The 18,848-nt window shown below is 46.0% G+C and overlaps 1 protein-coding gene across 1 annotated transcript; it reads right to left on the bottom strand.

Annotated features, from left to right (window-relative positions):
• Positions 1 to 521: 521 nt before the first annotated feature.
• LOC308284819 (kinase D-interacting substrate of 220 kDa B-like) lies at positions 522 to 4,374 on the bottom strand (the record flags this gene model as incomplete). The annotated part of the gene is given in 2 exon segments (XM_080725546.1): positions 522 to 591; positions 593 to 4,374. Coding segments are annotated over 2 exon segments (3,789 nt in total). The 5' UTR covers positions 4,312 to 4,374.
• Between the last annotated feature and the right edge of the window lie 14,474 nt (positions 4,375 to 18,848).

The raw sequence follows: 18,848 nt of genomic DNA, 5'->3' as shown, positions 1-18,848 counted from the left end.
AAATGGTGCAATTAGGCTATATGGCACTTTATCCAAAGCGTTTCACAGTGACCATTTCATTCACCCATTCACACACACACACACACACACACACACACACACACACACACACACACACACACACACACACACACAACACACACGCGCGCGCGCGCACACACACAACACACGCGCGCGCGCGCACACACACACACACACACACACACACACACACACACACACACACACACACACACACACACACACACACACACACACACACACACACACACACACACCCCAACGGCAGAGGAAACTATGCAAGGCACAAACCTGCTCATCTGGACAAGCTAGGGGTTATGTGTTGAACTGAGAACCATCCAATTCCGAACCAGCCACTTTACCTCCTGAGCCACTGTCACCTTCACCAATGGGGTCCGGGGCATCCACAACCCGATGACGAATCTGTAGTGTCATCAAGGCTTGGACCCTGGAATTGTCTGGGATGGGGCTGGACAGGTCTCTTTCCTCCATTGCTCGAGCTAGGTCGACATTGTGGTACTCTGCCTGTTTGTCGCCGGCCAGCATGGGTTGCTGTTCTGTCTCGGAGGCCAGCCCAGTTCCGTTGAGCTCCTCAAAGCTGAGGTTGATGCTGAAGTCACCTCTGTCGTGCTGGGGAGTCCTGGGACGTCTGCTTTGCTCACTGGCAGGTCTTGGCTCGTGCTGAAGCAGAGCCTGGCTCTCAGCGTGCCGCTGCTCCATCACCATTGTCCTGAAGAGCTGCCAGTCTCCAAAGTTCATCTTCATCTCTTTCCTTAGTTCATCCAGGTTGCACTGGGACAGCACTCTGCCATTCACGTTGGCCTTCTTGATAGTGGAGGTGTACTGGGCCAGCATGTTCGGGTCGATGCCATCCAGCTGTTTGAGATGCTCACAAACTGCATCTGTGTTCAGAGAGCAGAGTAGTGCCACCGGGGCCCCAGAGCCAAAGACAAGTCCACTGGTGTTGTTCTTAATGTGGCCCTGTGGTCTCATGAAGGCAGGGGAGTTGGATGAGGGGACCTGGTGGGAGTAATGCCTTGGCAGGTGATACACATGTTCGGGGAAATAGGGCTGGTTGTAGAAGGGGTGCTGAGTGCCCGTCATGCCACTGAAGTTGATGCTGTGCAGCTGGGTGGCCATCGTGCTGGCAAAGGAGCCTGTTGGTGAGCAGGTAGCAGAGTTTGGACGATAGCCTAATGGGGAGCAAGACACATTCTCCTGCAGGGGCAGCATTGAATAGGGAATTCCTCCTGTGTTGACCTGCTCCCTGGCCGCCCGCACGTCTGCAATTATCTCCCTGAGTTTGGGGTCCAGGTTAACGGTGCAGGGAAGGAACATCTCCACGTCCCGGGCAGTGAGGACAGGTGTTCTGGAGGACAGGAACACTTCGAAGCTTCGGTGGTCGCCATCGATCTCAAGCAAGGGCTCCACGTTCTTGGTGGTAGGGATGTTCTTGGAAATTCTATCATAGATGCTTTTCAGTGTGACCTGGTCAGACACTCCTTTGGTCTCCTCCAGAAATAGGATGAGCCATGATGTTCTGTAGGGCCATTCTTCTGTCAGGTTGATCCACAAAGCTAGGCAGTGCCAGTTAAAGGTAATCTGATTGGCTCGAAGTAGACGTCCGGTGACAGAGATGATGCTGAGTAGCCTCCTCGTCTTCTGGGGGCTGATGTCACTGAACCAGTCGTCAGTGACCAACAGCTTGGTCAGGTCAAAGGACATCTGCCTGGTGATGTGACGCTGCCTGTGTGTATCCTTGCGGTTGAGTGCATTTTTGCTGCAGAGCTTGGTCTGCTCTCCCAGGGGTTTATTCCCGTCTGTGTCCTCATGCCGGGGGGATGCCGCACAGAGCTTCTTGGCCATGCTGAGGCCGCGGGTGTTGATGAAGACGGGCAGGTGGACGATGTTCCTCATGTAGTCGTAGCCGTTGATTTTAGAGTCCCTCAGCACGCTGTTGAGGTTCTGGTTTATGGCCTTGATGATGATGTGGGGGTCGCTGGCAAAGATGGAGATGAAGGGACCTTTGGAGAACAACACCCTCAGCATGTCCAACATCTGTAGCACTCGGTCTGGTTCACATGTGTCCAGGCCGTCGATGATGACAGCCATACGTGTCTGGTTCTGGGTGAAGCTATCCATGGTCTTGGCCATCTTGGACATCAGCTCAACCTCATGCTTCAGTACCTTCATGAATCCTTCGCTCTGGAGTTTGTGCAGGTTGTTGGCAGCGCTGTGTAGATGTTTCCTCCGGGAGTTGAGGACAGAGTATGCTATCCGCCACCAGGTCCTGCAGTTGAGCAACAGAGCCAGGCCCACCACGATGGCCATGACTGTTAGCACTACATTCACAGTACGGTACTCCGGATCCACCCTGAAGATAGCCAGCAGGGCCACACCGGTGATGAGGCAGCCTAAGGTCACTGCAAACAGCACAAAGGATGGAACACAACATGTCTTCTTCCATTTGTTACCTTGGATCTTGTCGTTCTTGAAAACCATGAAGAGCCTGGTGGCCATGAAGCCAAACTCCCTCTCGCAGGCGTCCGAGAGGGTAGTGATCAATTCTGCAATGGAGGTGTTCCCTCCCATGCTAGACAAGCGGTTGTAGTCTGTGAACAGGAACCTGACAGGTAGGGCGCGGGTGGTCTGTTCAGGCAGCTCAGGGGGATTGACAAACATGAGTTTGAGTAGCAGCTCCAGGTAACCCACCTGGCGGGCCAGACAGGTGCTTATGACCCGGGTCCAGTTCCAGCTCTCACCCTCACGGCGGCTTCCAAAGTACACCAGCACAAGGAAGACGTAGAGCAGTGTCAGGAGGCTGAGAGAGACAGTGATTGCCAGACGGGGTTCCATGGTGAAGTCCAGCACCAGCGCCACAGAGCCGCACAGCAGCAGTGTGAGGAAGACCACCAGCCAGGAGAACTGGAACAATGGTTCGATTTTCTGCACCGCAAACGTCTTCATCTCATCCTCCAGTTTCTGCAGCAGGAAGGACTTGCCGCTGCCCCACTGGGCATACAGGCCCACACAGATGGGGGGCTGCATGGTGGGCTCACTCAGGATGTCTGCCAGGGCACTACTATACAGGTCATAATCCAACATGTCCCTATCTGACTCAGAGGGAGACAGGTGCTTGGCTCCGAATATCTGTGTGAGGATGCTCCTCTGGTGGGTGCAGTCGATGTTGTACGGTGTCTCTCCAGCCTTGTTGGGAAGGTACAGCAGGCGACCATCATTTGGGTTCCTCAGGAGCAGCTCAGCCAGCTGGCAGCTTCCTCGGATGGCGATGTGGAGGGCAGTGTCTCCTTTCTTGTCCACAGCAGACACCTTGGCTCCTTTATCCAGCAGCAGCTCCACTACCTCTATGTTCTTCATCTTGGTGGCTTTGATAAGAGGCGTCTCTCCATCCTTGGTGCAACTCTCGGTGTCTGGGTTGCACTGCAGGATGTCCCTCACCAGGGTTGTGTTGCCTTTCTCAACAGCCCAGTAGAGGGCAGTCTTTCCATCCTTGTCTCTGACGTTAATATCAGCATATTTGTTCAACAGGGCTCGGACTATCTCCACATGACCTTTCCTCACTGCTACGATCAGCACCGTGTCCCCACTTCTGTCAGGGATGTTGATGTAGGTGCCAGCGTCCAGCAGGTCCTGAACGATCTCAGTGTGTCCCTCCTTGGCGGCAATAGCCAGTGCTGTGTTCCCATCCAGGTCTGTGATGTTGACATTGGGGTTGATCTTCAGCAACTCCTTGACTACCTCGGTGAAGCCGCCCTTCGCCGCCATGATCAGGGCAGTCATCGAGTTCGCCCCTACCTGGTCCACGTCGGCTCCGTTGGCCAACAGGTGCACAACGCTGTCGTAATGGCCCTTCCTGGCCGCCCAGATCAATGGAGTGGTACCATACTTATCCGAGCAGTTGACCTTGGCTCCGTGCTGCAGCAGGAGGTGGACAATCTTGCTGTGGCCTCGACCGGCCGCCCAGATAATGGGGTAGACACACTGGTGACCAAAGACATTGGGGTTGGCTCCTCTCTCCAGTAACAGCTGCACGACGGCAGCACGACCCTTATAGGCCGCCCACATGAGAGCACTCCACCCTCCAACATCTCTGTGTCCCAGGTTGGCATTGTTGTCCAGCAGTATCTTCACCACCCCCACGTGTCCTTCCTTGGCCGCTGAGATCAGTGCCGTCCAGCAGTCCACGTCGTCCAGGTTCGTGTTGGCACCCCTCCTAATGAGCTCCTCGACAATCTCCAGGTGGCCCTGCTCTGCCGCTACCATCAGCATAGTCTGTCCATTGTCGCTCCTGCCGTCCACCGCTTTGTACACGTCCAGGTGGGCTGTCACAGCGGCCAGAGAGGTCATCTTCAGGGAGGTGGGTGGCTGCCTGCTAACCAGCTGCATACCACTTTTGTGCAGAATGTGCAGAGATATTCACTGAAGTCCTCCACCTATCCAGGCTGGACAACTTGACGCCAGTATATTTGAATTCCAGTTCAGGGAAAAACACTTCCACAACCTTGAACGGCCGTTACCGTCTGTGTTTACATTACACCCTGCCCCCGAGATGCTGTTACACAACCCTAAATCGGTATTGTTAGGCCACGGCTTCTTATGTGTCTGATGTCACACGCCCCTATATGGAGATCCACAATGGCAGTTTGTTCATTAGGGACATTTGTTAATTATGTGGTGGTCACCGGTGGTATTGCTTTGCTGCGTAAGCTGACCAGAAATAATCAAATTGTACAATGCAACCTGACTGTGTGTCAACTTAGCTACAGTACATCGAAACGAATGGGTCACCTTAGCCATCATCACAACAATAACTCCCCCAGAGAAGTTTGGCAGAGCTGGTTGTTAGGCACACAGTTTCTGTCAGAGCAGAGTGGCACATATTCTTGTGCACACTGCCAGTATGCAACTGGCACCTCCACTATTTTGATACCCACATATTCACTTATCTTATACGATTACTAATAGTTTACTCTTAAATATATTCAACTCTAAACCCTTTCATTTAACTTTAATTGAATGATCTGGCTGAAACCTTGCCCGCATTATCTCATAGACATACAGTATCATCATAGACAACTGATGTCACAAATGACTGCTGCCACAGGCACATCAACTCCCATATATAATGTATAATTTAAATGTAGGTGTTTTTTTGGATTTAATATTCAACTTTTCCTTTTTTAATACAATATACTGTAACAATTTGGAGTGGTTGGTTGGAGGGGATCTCCCTAGGCATTCAGCTCTTAATCCAGAGTGATTTACAGTAAGCAATGGAAATACATACAACACAAATACATCACAGTGCACCATGGTCACCTGGTCATATATTTTCTCCTTTTTATATTTTTCAAGCTTCAGAGGTTAACAAATCATAAAATGTACCTAGTTGTTCTTTCAACACCAATATCCTACAACAGTGGTTCCCAAAACTTTTAGCTCGAGACCGATCTAAAAGCTCACAACGCATCGCTTCACGCCGTGCTGTGAACTTGTAGATTGGCTATTTTCACTACTTCTTAAACATTTCTTAATTCAACTATAAAGACAAAAGGTCAGTGTATTACCGTGGGTGGCTGCTACTCTGGCCAGCGCTGTTACAGGCCTCAGAGTCTGTGGTTATGACCTCACTGCTTTGCTCTGATTGGTCCCCTCCCAGGTCCTCCCTGGTCTCCGCCTCTTCCTCTTCCTCCCCACCGCCCTCCTTCCTCTTCATCACCATCTCATAACCCGGAGTGGAAAAACATGTGCTTGAACCCTGGAACATGAGAACCAGATAATTTGTGGTCATCTCACACCCACTCACAGACACACACGCACAGGAAGCAGGGATGCAGTTACAAATTGGGAGCTTCTTTTGGATACAAGCAAGTTGCGCATTACAGACTTGCACATGAACATCTTGGGGCAAAATGCACATGCATGTCAACTGAAGTCAAAGCCATACATTTTGAGTTTAAGTTTCAGACGGTGAAGTCACTTCTTCTTTAACCACTTGCAAGGTTCTGTACTTAGTTGACTGGGGACCCCCAGGGCTCTATAATTGGTCTGCTCCTTTTTTCCCTCTAATCCCAATCTCTTTGTAGCCAATAGCCAATCTATAAGCTCACAACGCAGCACAAGTCGCAATGCGTTGTGAGCTTGTAGACTGGCTATTTTCGCTGAATGTTTGCCCCATGATGGGTTAGGGTTCATGTGGTTGAACGACAACAAACATACAGTAGTTGTTATGTAAGGATAAGAAACAGAAAGAGGAAATGAAAGAGGCACACTCAGGTGGCGCAGGGCTAAAGTTCCTGCCCACAACTGCAGAATTCCAATAAACATCATTGACCGTGTTTGTAGGAGGAAGGACAGATGGGGAGGTTATTTCTTGTCGCTGCACTAGCAACTACAGCAGGGGTCTCCAACAGGGGGTCCTCAGAGTTACTAAAGGGGGTCCTCCAAATCTTTGTGTGACAGAAACTTGTTTTTTTCCCTTTTTTATATTAACCACTTGACAGCACACTAGCATCCATTTTCGGAGAACTTTGGAGCTTTGAAGGGGAAAAAGAGCAGACTAAGTACAGTGAAAGGTCAAGTTTATTAAGTATTGATGATTCAAGTGGTTAAATATCTGAAACCCACATTAACATGAATCCAAAATACACTGATGATCGTGCCTATCAAACAATGAAACTACATATGGAATCTATGAACAGGTTGTGGGGTGGTCCCTGCTTCATCTCTCTCTCAACTAAGGGGTCCTTGGCCTGAAAACGTTGAAGACCCCTGAACTGCAGGTTGCTCAAAGGTCCCTGTCAGCAATGGTGTTGAACATGTTACATTCTCCCAGTGAAGCTCCTCACTGGCAGGTGAAAAGAAATGTCAGGTCATGAGTATCAGTAGGTGGTTTCAATAACATCCTCAGGACTCAGTCAGCCTGAGACCAACCAGAAGGGGTCAGCAGTGCTGCTAGTGACACAATTACAAGTGTGTGACATACTAAATTCGGGGTAAGAATTGTCCAAAATATGTTGAGAAGGAGGAAATGGCAAATTAATGAAAGGTATGTCTGGGGAAATCGTAGGTAGAGTTTAGATCTCTGATCATCTGCCTACGTGAGACAAATGAAAGAGAGAGTAGGAGTGAGTGAATGAGTGAGTGAGTGAGTGAATGAGTGGGTGGGTGAGTTACCTCATGCTGAGTTGGTGTAAGGGAGGGTGTGATTAGGAAGGGTGGTCCTGGCTCTGCGTTCAGTGACAGGGGTGTGGACGGGGTGGATGAGTGGGGAGGGGACAGTTGCTCACACAGATTCCTGTCTATCACCTCCTTTAAGTCTTCCAGGTGCATCCCTAGCCTGAAAATATCCCCCTCTACAAGCCTGCACAGTGCACACACACACACACACACACACACACACACACACACACACACACACACACACACACACACACACACACACACACACACACACACACACACACACACACACACACACACACACACACACACACATATCCATACATAAAGACACACACCCGACGCATGAGCTTGCCTAAGTCTGGGTTTCCGAGGCTAACCTAACATGACGTGTGCATGCACTCGTGCACTGCAACAAAAAAGAAAAATAAATACATTTGAACAAATAATTATAATAATCTAGTCCCCTTTCGTTGTATTGGGGTTGCACATACTTAATTTGACATCAGCATTTAGGAGCAGTGGGTACTATTAACACTGTTCCTGGGGTTTTTGATTGATTGATTGAAGGCTTTATTAGAAGTTTGCATAGGAAAATGTACAGATTCATGACGGTACAGTTCACTGGTACAAGGTCTACTAAAAGGAGATCCATGAAAAGACTAAGCTTATTTCAACAGGAAACCATTTAAGTATCTCATATAAAGCTTAAGTTAAAGGGATAGTTCCAAAATTACTTTTTTTCCTATCGAATACTCATGATAATTACCCATGGAGACTTGAATTCATGGATATTTTTTTGTTTTTATCACATTCCTAAGCCAATAATTTGAGGAGACTCTGTGTGTGACTCTGGGAAACAAAGCAAGTTATTTTTGTCTCCATAGAGAACCACTGCTGGTCTCCATGGGGTGAGTAATTGATATCCCTTGAACTATCCCTTTAAAGGTGATACACCATGCATTTAAAAAGTATTTATAACAGAAATGACGAACAGATGACAGCTTTCTGCCTCGGATTTTGGGAGGTGTAGTTCCAGACTCTATGTAGCATTCAGAGATTGTAGAATAGTTGTCTGGCTACACAAAGTGTGTCTTGCTCAGGGACGATTCAGCATAGACTGGGTAGACCAGTGGTTCTCAACTTTTTCAGGCAGCAACCCCCCAAATAATCATATTTTAACTGGGGACCCCCCACCCTGACGAGCAGTAAGAGTTGAGGCATTACATTTTGTACAAAACGGTTATATTTTCACAATTTCTGCCTATAATATTTTGACAATTTGGCCAATGTTTAATTTGTCATTTTAGAGGTATTAAAAAGTCCGTCACTTTAGAAATGTGCATAATATACCCTCTCACATACACTTAAACTTTATGTTGGTTTGTTTACTGTTGAGGGAGAAAACAATGTTGCACATTAAGTTAATCATCTGGGGACCCCCAAAAGTTATTTAGGGGCGCCCCTGGGGGTCCCGACCCACAGGTTGAGAACCACAGGGGTAGACCACCGTGAACCGGGGTCCTTCTGATTGCCAGACAGCCCTCTCACTCAGCTAAGTTGCATTAAAAACGCTACATTCCAAGAAAGGTTAAACGGACCACTGAAACAAACAAATCACACCATGAAGGGAAGTCTGACCTGTCGGGGTCAAAGGTGCCAGTGTTTCTGGACAGGCCCATGTAATTCTGCATCTCCAGAGCTCTGTGCTCCTCCTTCTTACTGATGTAGTTCCTCTGCAACTGGTCCTGGGCCTCCATCATACTCCGCAACATCTGCCAGATGTAGATATATAACAATAACATGTCCGAGGTCAGCTCACTATGGACGCATGCTGTAAAATCAATGTGTGCTTATTTTCCAAATGACTCAAGCATATACTTAAAAAACGAGTACTTGCCATTTGCTGCTCCGCGATGCTGATTGACATGCTGCTGAGACACAGTTTGAATTCTTCCACCTGAATGGAAAGTTTGTTTGTTTAAAAATACATTTCTGTAACCAGCTTATGGTAATATGGAACTACATAAATTATCAAAATATTTCATGCCTTAACAACTTTCAACCTTGCTTCCCAATTTTGAGCATCTCATTGTAGGCAAACATCTTCTAAAATGTTCAAACTTTGTCAGAAACAAATTTAACATTTTCAATTTCTTTAAAAAGATTGATAAAATACTGTAGCTGGTCTACAAGCTCACAATGTGTTGGGAATCTTGGGATGCGATGCCTTGTGAGATTTTTGGATTGGCAATTTTTGCATGCACAGTCCATCATACGGAGAAGTATGGTTAAGGACGACCTTCTGCATGAAGTGGCTGATGAAGTCTCTTAGCTCATCTGTCAATCTTTCTCCATCACTGGGACTCTGGGGTTCCAGCTGGGTGGAAGACATTGCATGCAGTTGCTCACTATTTCTCTGGTGGGCAGCCTCCTCTACAAACATGGCTGTAAAAGAAAAAAAAAAAAACACACCATCAAATAGGGTTGGGACGAGCTTGTAGATCTGCTATTTCTTGGCAAATGTTCCACCCTGGGATAATGTTGGGGATATTTTGATTATCGCGATAATATCGTAAATTGTAATTCCTTTGGTCACTATCGTGACGTGAAGTTTTCATATCGTCCCATCCCTACCATGAAAGTGACTGAAAGGATTCAAGTGGATGTGTGTAATCTCTAAGTAAATGTTATGAATGCTCAAACAGATCATCATGTGTTGAACTTGTGTGGAGGACAAATAAATAGACAGATAAAAAAGGGAATCAATTCTGCCGACATGTGTTGCATGAAATGATGTAAAACAGATATAACATTGGGACATTGAACAAATTCAAAAGGTCTTGGGATATGAGGTACCACGGGAGTGTAGAGTTCTTTACCTGGGTGATTTGGCAGAAGGGAGGATTCAAGAAGATGATAGATATTTGGTGAAAATATTATTGACAGCAGGGGAAAAATTAATTACAAGAAAATGGGGTAAGGAGCAACCTCGGACAAAAGATCAGTGGACTGAGCCAATAGAGGAAATGTATACTATGGAGAAACTGACACACCAATTGAGGTTAATAGGAGGACAAATGGTGGAAATGGACTTCATATAAGAGTTCTAACAGAGACGGTGGGGAGGGGAGGGATTATGATGCAAGGGAAGAGCCGGGGGCCTGGGGAGTGTATTATGTTATGTGTAATTGCAGAATTGTCATGTGATCAGTTGTCAACTGTCTTTTTATTGTGTTTTTTTATTTTATTTTTATTTTATTTTTGGTGGTTGTGGTTTTGGTTTTCTTATTATTGTGTAATGTTTGTCTTTTGAGTGTTGTGTGAATAAAAAATGTAAGTGATTAAAAAAAGGAAATGACAAACAGATGACAGCTTCCTGCCTTTAGGATGCAAGTGAGCAATGCTCTATAATTCAGTGGTTCCCAAACTTTTGGGAACAAAAAGAGAGATTATGCCCAAACTAGTGAAAATAGCAGATCTATCAATTCCGCTGACATGTGTTGCATGAAATGATGTAAAACAGATATAAGATGTGATCATAGTCCTTCAATGAAACTCATATAAAATGTTCCACAAGGAGCTGATATATTTGTGGAACACGAACTGCGTCATTTGACCCCATTCATCACCACGGTAACCCAGAGCCCTTTGCTTCTGTGTAATTTGTTAGTGAGGCAGAGACGGGACCTGTCAATAATATCAAATGACAAAGACCTACCGGTACCTGCAGGAGGAAGGGAAGAAGACATTAATCCAAGATGGCCTCCGTCACCTTGGTTGTCCTGTGGATAACCGCACTCTGTCTCAAGGAGAAGGTCTGAGGGAGCCTGAGTCTAGGAAAAGACGTTCATAAATTCTGTTGCTTAGTTTGTTGAGATCTTGTTCGGTAAGACTTTATCTTTATCCCCGAAATTATCCCCTACTTACTTTGTTTCCTAATCTCATCTGATCAATGAGGTTCTCTGCCTCTGCATACTTGGTCAGTAATTTATCATATTCAGCCTGGAATTGGAAGGACAAACGGTTATAATAAAGCAGACACAAGCCAAGGTCAAGAATGTCAACACTACTCTTAAACCTTGGGATGTATACAATAGCTACCCAGGCATACAGTATGATGAGTCAATATATTTTCCCAAATCTTTATCAGTTGCGTCTATGATTCCATTCACACACAGGACTTAAAATCACACCTTTATAGATCAACGCAAAGAAAGTGGATTCTAACAATTAATCATCATGGTACATAATTATGGAAGGGTTATGGCTGTAGTACAGCCAATGTACAGCCTCTGTACAATTAGTTACATTACTAACAGAAAATCAATGTCACTAATGTTAATGTAATATGTAATATGTAATAGTCTATGTAGCCAAAATAAGTGGACAGAAATATGTACTAGAAGTCATTTTATATACTGGCAGATTCTGCTTTGTTAGTGTTCACATAAGTATACTAAAAGAGCAGTTTTCAGACCTATTTCTCCAGACAATAAGAGTGAGTTTAACAGATGAAGATAGAAGATGGTCTTCAATATAGGTTATTACAAAACCCCAAAACCCAGGTTCTACTGAAGTTCAACATTATTTTAACATTACAATGATCAAAGATAACACTGGTCTGGTATATAAAAAGGTTCAAAAGAGTTCCAAGAGTATCACCTGAAGGTGATCCACAAGTGCTGGTGTAGTAGTGTCTGTCTGTTTGCTCTCGTCTTTAAAGACATGGGGCTCCTCCGATGGCTGAATTGAATCCTCCAGAACTCTGCTGATCAGATCCAGTATTCCTGGTGACGACTGGGTTCTATGCATAATGCTGGGGGACTGGGCAATGGGTCTGGTTGGACTGCAAGGAGTTTTGGGGATTTTTACCTTAGGGGCAACCTTGGAGAAGTCAGGGAGGGGGTAATGAACTTGACCTTGGCCATACTTCAACTCACTGAAAGACCTGGTCCGCACCAGATGGACTTTATGACCTGTATCATCTTCTTTGTCCTGTTCTGTCCTGCATAGCTCGGAACCACCGCTTTCAGTCTCACCGCTTGATGCATTACTGTCAGTGGCAGAAGAGGTGGCATTATTGAACGATCCTTCAACCTCCTGCCTCGAACGTGCTGATATTTCTAAAGCGGTGTTGATTTCGTCACCAGCTCTGTGTCCATTCCCTTCACAGACATCCCTTTCACTGTTACCAACTGTTGTGCTCTCACTTTTGTAAGACGGTTCTGAATCACCTGCATTTCTGTGGATTGCCACAGTGGTGCCTCCTCTCAGGGTCCTGCTGAGTAAAGTCTCATCCACACTCTCCAGGAGAGACACTTCCGGCATGGTTTCTGCTTCAATCAGCCTGCCCGAGCCCAGCAGGTCCTCCTGGGAGAAGTGACGGAACAGCACCTGGGTCATGTCTGGTTTTTGGGCTTCATCAGCCCGAACCTCGGTTGGCATGCACGGTTCTATAACACCGACCTCCACGGGAGAGCAACTTCGTGCGACGTTATTAACGCCTTTAGCTGCAGCAGTCACTCCAGGCAGATCCGGAGAACTGGGGCTCGCCTGAGGAGTTTCTCTTCCATCAGAACTCGTGTTTGAGCTCCTCTCCGTGCTGCCGCTGTGGTCCGAGTCAGGGCTACGGAGCTCACCGTCATAGGGCAGGTCCTCTTGCTCTTCATCGCTGGTGTTTTGCCCCGATTCCTCGTAGGCCTGGGAGAAGGGCGCGTCATCCATCATGGTGTTGTGTCTCTGGGGGGACACGCGCGTCACACTGCTCTTGGTCTTCCCCTCCACCACCCTCTCGCTTGGACTGCTGGAGTCTGACGAGTCCTCTGAAGCTGACAGCTCCCCATTCTCTGCAAGTGAAAGAGAATGTCAACAATGTAATGGCATAATTGCTGTGTGTCACATACATGTATTTAAACGTTATTTGACCTTCCCATGCAGACATACAGTATACTTGTTTGTCACTGCATATTTTGATTGATTGATCTTTATTGACAAAAAGCCTTTTTATAATAACATATTCTTCTTACCTATCTGTCAAAAGGATATAAAACACAATAAAGCTTGTGATGAGAGCTTATTTCCATTGTTGTTCTTTGAGTGTGTGTGCGCGCGTGTGTGTGTGTGTGTGTGTGTGTGTGTGTGTGTGTGTGTGTGCGTGCGTGCGTGCGTGTGTGCGCGCGCGCGTGTGTTTGTGCATACAATTACAATACAATACAATTTAAAATGTACAAGACATTGCAAACAACAAAAACATGTGGAACCTATACTATACAAATCAACAATTTTATGGTACAAAGTATAACAAAAGCCCAATGTTAAGAGAGATTGTTGCAAAATCATATGGTTGTTCTGGATGTGTACACACAGTTCTTTTTACTCTTTTCACAGTATGTGTACTTTACCAGCCTCAGCCTCCACCACCACTAACAACTACAAACCTATATAAATACCGTCAGTAAGCAGCGCTGAGTTATTGTATAATGTTGTATACATAGCGCAGTGTGATTTCTCAATCCAGATGAAACGGTCTGATCAGACATCTGATTTGAACGACTCTACTACAATAGAAAATGCAGCAGGTGGGACTCACCACCTTCCAGATGGATGCTGGCCTCAGCGGCACCAGCCTCTGGCTGGGACACGTGCACAGCGAAGGATCTCTCCAGATCACTCAAGTGGAAGCTCTCATCCTCGCTCAGGTCCACAATGATGCTCTGCTGGATGCAGCGCTCCCACAGCACGGCAGAACAACGCGAAGAGGACCGGTCCTCAACGTCGTCTGACGACGAGTCCTCGTGGTTTCCCTCCATGGACACCGTCCCTCTGAGACACGGTGTGTGTGAAGTAGCCCTGTCTGTCCTTCAGCCTCCCCAGTCCTCTGGCCTGCGTAGGCTACTTTCTTGTAGCTCCTGTTCATTCCTTAGCAACGCAGGCCTGCGGGAACAGACAACATTGGATCAAAATGTGTTAAGCCTTCAATTATTCAACAATCAATGCATTGTGTGCGTGTTGGCATTTGCATGATGGGATGCCAGTGTGGTAGCCGTAGGAGTTCACCTGAGAGTTTTGTGCATGGATGTGTGATCACTTTGAGCACAAAGCATTTTATGAGTATGTTAAAATAAAACTATATGCCTATTATTTTCTTCTCTAAGTAGTCTTCCTTAAAAGTTAGAGAGTAAGTCTTTTTCTGCCAGTGTCCCTGTGTGTCGATCATCACTGCCGTGCACATTTGTTGAGTTGACAAACTAGCTCATCTGCATTTTTGGATCTACCGTAAAGGCATGTGTGTGTTTGTGTGCAGAGGATCAGATCATGTGCTGCTGTCATTTACTACTGTGCAGTGCACAGTAGTAAATGACAGCAGCACATGATCTGATCAGCGTTAAGATTAGACTTGACTCTCTTGACTTTCCTCAACAATATTATTTTCAGATTGTACCTGACATAATACTAGATTTCATAATGTGAGTGAATACTGTTTCAAGTTTTCATTCAAACAACACAGTGTGGATATTATTGAATAATAAGTAAAGTAGCCCAACTTACCCGTTGTAATTCACAGCTGCTTCATCATCTTTGCCGCCTGCGTTTAAAATACTTGCAACTTTTCTCTTGCGCCCGAGTTAACTCTGCAATTACGCCATTCTGTGTTAAGCTCCATACTGTAGATACACACCAGGCAGGCTTGAGTTCTGTGGTTCATTAATAATCTACACTACAGTGCTACGCTGCTCTTCTGCTGTTGGGCCCTGGGCAGCGGGAGGAGCTTGTTGCTGGGCAACCAATATGAAGCCTCCATCGAGGAAGGGGTCAGTGAGTGTTCACTGCAAGATGCACAAAGTAAACACTATAACAAAAGAACAGTAACAATGTGACTTTGCAAGGTTTGTCATTTGTTTCTACACAGGCATTGGAGTATAGAGAGAACTACAAAAACATGTTATAGCATGCCATGACTCAACAAACCAGTTAGATTAAATGAGTCTGCCTTCGTTATACTCCCAAACTGTCATGCATTGTGTATAACTAGAAATTCGCGGCGGCTGCGCCGCCGCTCCATTCCTAGGACTTCGCGCCCTCCGGGCGCTCAGGCAGGACTGCTGCTCTATAACATTTGGCAACTTGAAATGTGCTAAAAGTAAACAGCATTGGCTGTAATGAGGTAGAGCATTAATTAAGGTTGTACTTACTACTTACCAGAATGAAATGACTCAAATGAAGCAAAGATGGAAACATACGGAGCTTTGCAAAAGACAGAGGCGGCGCGGCACTGCATGAGGTGTTCCAGCAAATGTGTTACTCCATAGCAGGATCCAGGCAGAGGTGGAACATAATTCGATGGGTAACCAAATGTTGTGTAACTGGCTTCACGTTCGGTGGAAAACACGAGTCAGAACTCTCTCTCTCTCTCTCTCTCTCTCTCTCTCTCTCCTCCCCCCTCCCTCTCGCTGTGTTTTTTTGTCTCTCTCTCTCTCTAGGTGTTGATGCTCTTGTTGTGGGACTCAGTAACTTTCCGTCTGTGCTGCGCTTGCGGGATCCTAGCCAGTGGCGTCAGTTCATAAAAAGCTAAGGTATGGCAACATGACTGGTGCGCGCGTGCAAGACACCAGTCATGTTGCCATACCTTATCAACAGGCATGATACATTTGTTTTAAGAAGAAGTAGCTCTACATATAATATACCAGTAAGACTCCCTAATCGGGAGATAAGCGACCGTTGGTCGCTTATCTCCACAAATAGGCCAAAAGTTTGTTTTACCAATTATCAAGACATACGGGCAGTTGACAGTTTGCCATGGTTACTCATTGAAGTTGAATCTCCATATATGGAGATAACCTACGCATCACACTAAGTCTGACCTCACCAGCCCATATTTGGGCATGAGCAACTTATGTCTCCATATATGGAGATATGATGACATCACACAGTCCTCAGCCGATGATGTGGCGTGATGTCATACAATACACAAACGAGCCCTACAGTATAAAGGGGCAATTCTTGCCAGGAAAGAAGCATTTCTTCGACTCAGACCTTATCGCCAGGGTTGGCTTATAGCAGCTGTCGGTAGGACCATATATGGATTCTGTTAGTGTGGATCTCCTAACAGGGCATCATCTGGGATACAATCCCTTTTATGCCCATATATGGAGATCCCTAACAGAATCCCTTTCATGCCAATATATGGAGATCCCTAACAGAATCCCTTTTATGCCCATATATGGAGATCCCTAACAGCATCCCTTTTATGCCCATATATGGAGATCACTAACAGCTAACAGAATCCCTTTTATGCCCATATATGGAGATCCCTAACAGAATCCCTTTTATGCCCATATATGGAGATCCCTAACAGAATCCCTTTTATGCCCATATATGGAGATCCCTAACAGAATCCCTTTTATGCCCATATATGGAGATCCCTAACAGAATCCCTTTTATGCCCATATATGGAGATCCCTAACAGAATCCCTTGTATGCCCATATATGGAGATCCCTAACAGAATCCCTTTTATGCCCATATATGGAGATCCCTAACAGAATCCCTTTTATGCCCATATATTATGGAGAAATCCCTGCTCTGATCCCTGTATCTGACATCAGTGTGATGTCACCTGTTTATGCCCATATATGGAGATCCCTGCTCTGCGTATCTGGTTGCTATGGTAAACAGTTGGTTGCTAGGGTAAAAAAACATGGTTGCTATGGTAAACAGTTGGTTGCTAGGGTAAACAGTTGGTTGCTAGGGTAAAACCATGGTTGCTAAGGTGGTTGCTAACGTACACTAACAGACCAGCAACAACAGACTGTTGCCACAGCAACGTACACAAAGGTTTGTGTACACATGTGGTGTGATGTCATACTGATGCGGAGATATGAGCAGGGCAAAGGTGTGACGTGTGACGTGTGACCGACGGACGGACGGACGGACGGACGGACGGACGGACGGTGGAGGTTTTCATAGTAAACTGCTCCCTGACGGTCGCAATAATTATATATAGGCCTACCTATAATATAATTCTAATACCTTGTTAAGAATTTTACAACATATTAACCAGAACAGATAGACAAAGAGACATTCATGGATTTATATTTAGAACTAACTTTTATCTTCCCCACTGGACCCCCTGGACCCAGGGTATGGTATATAGCTGCATACCCCTGCCATACCCAAGTGACGCCCCTGATCCTAGCGATTAGCGAATGAGTGGACGGCAGAGTTATGGGCGGTATTTTTCCGTACGTTCTTCTCCCTACCGTTGAGTCGAAGTAGAGTTGGAGTGGATGCAGAGTGGGCATGAATGGGCTTGGAAGTGGGATGCAGCGTTAAGCCAATTGTAAATACTAGAAGCTGGGCCGCCCTTCGGGCGGCCCAGCGTCTAGTCGGCGACCTGGCCAACTCGGGAACGATGTAAATAGGGAATGAATGCCCCGCCCTTTAATGCAAACCCCATTATACCTGTTGTCATAGGACCCGTTTTGACCATCTGTTTGCCTGTGTCCATTTTATGTCCATATATGGAGATCACTGCAGATATAGTTCTGGGTCCATTTTATGCCCATATGCCCATATATGGAGATATCTGTCTATTTGCGTCCATTTTATGCCCATATATGGAGATCTCTGTATCTGTCTGTCTGTGTCCCTTTATGCCCGTATATGGAGATATCTGTTTATCTGCGTCCATTTTATGCCCATATATGAGATCTCTGTCGCTTTTTGTTTGTTTCTTCTTTAAGCAGAATACACAGCCTGCTTAAATCTGCATCATTCAAGTCATCCTCCCAGTCCCACGCTTTGTCACTTGTCTTATGTTTGTCTTTGTCTCTTTTATTTTCTTTTTTGGAGCGGACCCCATGAATGCCCCACCCTTTAATGCAAACCCCAATATACCTGTTGTCATAGGACCCGTTTTGACCATCTGTTAGCCTTTGTCCCCACCCTTTAATGCAAACCCCAATATACCTGTTGTCATAGGACCCGTTTTGACCATCTGTTTGCCTTTGTCCCCTTATGCCCATATATGGAGATCTCTGCACACACAGTACCGGTTGCGGAAAACTCTGATGTCAGACATCAGCTCCCCATTCGGGGATTCATTTTATGCCCATATCTGGAGAACGCGCGTGCCGGTGGGAAGAACGGTTCTCGAGATTCACATACATACATACACATTCACAGAGATTTTTTGTTGACTCATGTGGCGTACGTGATGTCAGAGCCTTTTATGAAGTGATGTCACAATGAGTCAGCGATTGTGCCGATTTCCTCAGGAACAGCCTGATGTCAACAATCAGCTCCGCCATCTGTTTGCCTGGGTCAATTTATGCCCATATATGGATATATCATACCCATATGGAGATATCTGTATGTCTGCGTCCATTTTATGCCCATATTTGGAGATATCTGTATCTGTCTGTCTGTGTCCCACCCTTTAATGCAAACCCCATTATAACTGTTGTCATAGGACCCGTTTTGACCATCTGTTTGCCTGGGTCCATTTATGCCCATATATGGATTTATCATGCCCATATATGGAGATATCTGTATGTCTGCATCCATTTTATGCCCATATTTGGAGATCTCTGTATCTGTCTGTCTGTGTCCCTTTTATGCCCAT

The sequence above is a fragment of the Nannobrachium achirus genome, assembly GCF_963921795.1.
Source record: "Nannobrachium achirus genome assembly, chromosome: 5".
In the NCBI taxonomy this organism is placed as follows: Eukaryota; Metazoa; Chordata; class Actinopteri; order Myctophiformes; family Myctophidae; genus Nannobrachium; species Nannobrachium achirus.
The sequence above is the reverse complement of the archived record's forward strand: the minus strand, read 5'-3'. Positions and strand labels throughout refer to the sequence as shown.